This window comes from Nasonia vitripennis (assembly GCF_009193385.2).
Source record: "Nasonia vitripennis strain AsymCx chromosome 3 unlocalized genomic scaffold, Nvit_psr_1.1 chr3_random0004, whole genome shotgun sequence".
Classification (NCBI taxonomy): Eukaryota; Metazoa; Arthropoda; class Insecta; order Hymenoptera; family Pteromalidae; genus Nasonia; species Nasonia vitripennis.
Genome location: NW_022279623.1, coordinates 4,272,148 through 4,275,007, shown reverse-complemented (window position 1 = coordinate 4,275,007; position 2,860 = coordinate 4,272,148). Strand labels below are relative to the sequence as shown.

The 2,860-nt window shown below is 33.0% G+C and overlaps 1 protein-coding gene across 1 annotated transcript; it reads right to left on the bottom strand.

The window, feature by feature from the left end:
- Positions 1 to 274: 274 nt before the first annotated feature.
- Positions 275 to 2,539, bottom strand: LOC100115843 (tRNA (guanine(10)-N2)-methyltransferase homolog). The gene is made up of 9 exons (XM_003426707.4): positions 2,375 to 2,539; positions 2,227 to 2,292; positions 1,877 to 2,113; positions 1,665 to 1,799; positions 1,319 to 1,582; positions 1,105 to 1,243; positions 838 to 1,036; positions 639 to 765; positions 275 to 564 (listed from the first exon to the last, which is right to left on the bottom strand). The coding sequence occupies exons 1-9, from the start codon at positions 2,438 to 2,440 to the stop codon at positions 397 to 399; spliced, it is 1,401 nt and encodes a 466-aa protein (XP_003426755.1). The 5' UTR covers positions 2,441 to 2,539; the 3' UTR covers positions 275 to 396.
- Positions 2,540 to 2,860: the final 321 nt, after the last annotated feature.

Genomic DNA, 2,860 nt, shown 5'->3' with positions numbered 1-2,860 from the left:
CATATACGTACGTTATTATATTTTATACTTTTGCTACGATCATCCCTATTCCTTGTAGTCGATAATAAAGAGAAACAAAAATTCTCGGCGATGCACTGTATACTCGTGTACTTGTACAACGACGTAATCTCACGTGCATCCTCTGAATTATACGCGTGTGTATATATATATATATATATATATATATATATATATATATATATACACACACACACACACACACACACATAGACTATATACGCATATGTTCTCGTTATTGTTTCAAGAGACGTAATTTTATTCTAAGAATAAGTGGTGCCTTGTGACTATTTAATTTTTAGTAAAAAATCTGTATTTAATATTTATTATACAATTTAAAGATAGAGTGTGGTTTACTCATTTGCACTGCCAAGTCCATCACGTCTTGTCCCCGTTGGTCATCTTCTTCCGCAGCTCCCATTCCTGCTTCATTCGCAAGCGTTCCGCGGACTTTCGTGCCCGTCGTACGCTGCGCAGCTCCTCTCTCATGTTGAAATACTGGTCGCGAAAGTTGGCTTCGCCTATCGTGCAAGGTGGATCGTCGGGCTGAAATTATTTATTGGATGTACGCAGAGCTTGCCTTGAGAAAATATTTTGAACATCAACAAGATTTTTTTTACCTGAGAGTCCTTAGTCTTTTCGTAGGTCAGCAATCGTCTACTCGTGTAATTGCTTAGGATTTGCTCTGAACTAGCTATGAGCGTTAGGCAAGGATGCCTCGGTAGTTGGTCCTCCGAGTATTCTTTTCTGGAATAAAACGTCGTTTGTGAATAATTTCAAAAATGTTTTTCGTTCAAATTTATGATTATTTTGGTTTACCTGAATATCGGAAACCAAAACACTAATCTGCCGCCTATCTTTAAATGCTTAACGGAAAAATTTAATAAATCTATAAATAACTGCCACAGCTCATAAACTACTTTGGACGGAATGTGCGTTTCCACTTGATGGTCCTCAATAGAAGGATTACTCTTTGCAGTTCCAATGCGCTCTACCGCTTCACGGATCCCATACGGAGCTGCAATATTTTTCATTGAAAGAGATCTGGCGATCGAGATTTATTTTACCAACAGAAAAATAACTTACGATCAGTAATAATAGCATCTAACTGTACATCTGGTCTCCACAAAGGTCGCGAAAAATCGGATACTAAGACGTCTAAGAATCGAGATCCAACTCCGTACTGTTTCATATTAGCTGCTATACTTTCATCTTCTTCTCTTTTCTAAGCAACAATGATAAAATTAGTAAGGAATTCTTCACCTGATACTATGATAACATAAGGTGTATATTTATTAACTTTTTGTGAAATTCGACTAGGCCTTGTGCGTGCATGGATCATCAAAAAGTCTATGTCAGTGCCAAGTGTGTAACCACCAAACATTGATGCTGGGATTAACAATGAACCAGTACCAACAAATGGATCTAAAACTACATCACCATTTTTTACTTGTGCTTGATTTGACATTAAAATAGAAAGTTGTGGATCCATAGATGTATTTCCTATAAATTTCCTAGATTTTAAAGAAAGTTTCTGGATTTTATCTCTTTGACCATCTGCAATCTAGTATTAAATATTTATTAAAAGAAGCAATTTTAACATCAAATTTATATTCTTTATCATTGTGTAATAAAAAAATACCTACCCATCGTCCAAAAAATAAGTCAACAGGTTTTTCTGGAATTGCATTTGGTTCTAGTCCATAATATTCTATGTAAAACAAAGTTGTGTCTGGATCTTTCAAGTTGACTGATCCTTTTAATGGCAAGTAGTTAAAAGTCTTAAAATTGAATGATTTGTAAATCATATTGTATTGATTACTGTTTTAGTAAAAAAAAATAATAAAAAGTACACTACCTCTATCTTCTCCACTTTTTCTTTTTGCGTGAAATGCTTACAAAACGTTTCAACAACAACTTTAAAAGTTGTAGACAAATGGGATGCAATTTCATTTTGATTGTAAGATTTCAAGTTTGAATGAAGTCCATCAACGGTCTTCGAGTGGGACCATAATTCAATGCAATGTCGTAATAAAACTGACCTACTTGCTATTTTACAAGCTTTCTCTTCAGGTAGTTCAACAATCCAGAATGGCTAATATAAAATATTTATTAATTATTAAGATACACAGTCGACAACTAAATGAGAAAACTACTCCATTTAAAATCAACTACTAGCTCTAAAAAATATATATTACTTTATCTTACGTGATCTATTGATTTGAAAACAGATCCTAAGGTTATGTTGTACATCCGAAGAATTGAGTCCATTTCCTGAAATAAGGAATATTTATCATTTGATTTTTAACACAAATTATTTTCGATCGATTTATCAATTAATAGCCCAAATACTGACAGCCATTCGGAAATCCACGTGCTCGTGGGCAAACCACAACAAATATTTTTTCCATTGTGCAGTCATGTTTCATGCTTTACTTTTAAAAACAGTCGAACATAACCTATTATTTACGCTATATAAAAACCACGCTGGAAACATGTGTGACGGCCTGATGGCTATATGACGCTATACTGATCGAATGTGATGCTAATGCGTGACCCGATTTAATACCTCTCTCCTCACATATTATATATATATATATATCTTCATTAATCTCATTCTACTTTAAAATTAATTTTCAAAACAAAATATTGTTCGAATTTACTAATCGAGCTTTATAAAAATACTTATTGTATACAAATGTCAACTAGAACAAGTAATTTACATCTTGTAAAGATCATTACAAGTATCAAATCAAATATTCTTTAGAGTTATAAAAGAATTTTAAGCATGAAAGTTTATAAATATAGGTTGTTACAGAATACTTTTGAATCAATTTAATAA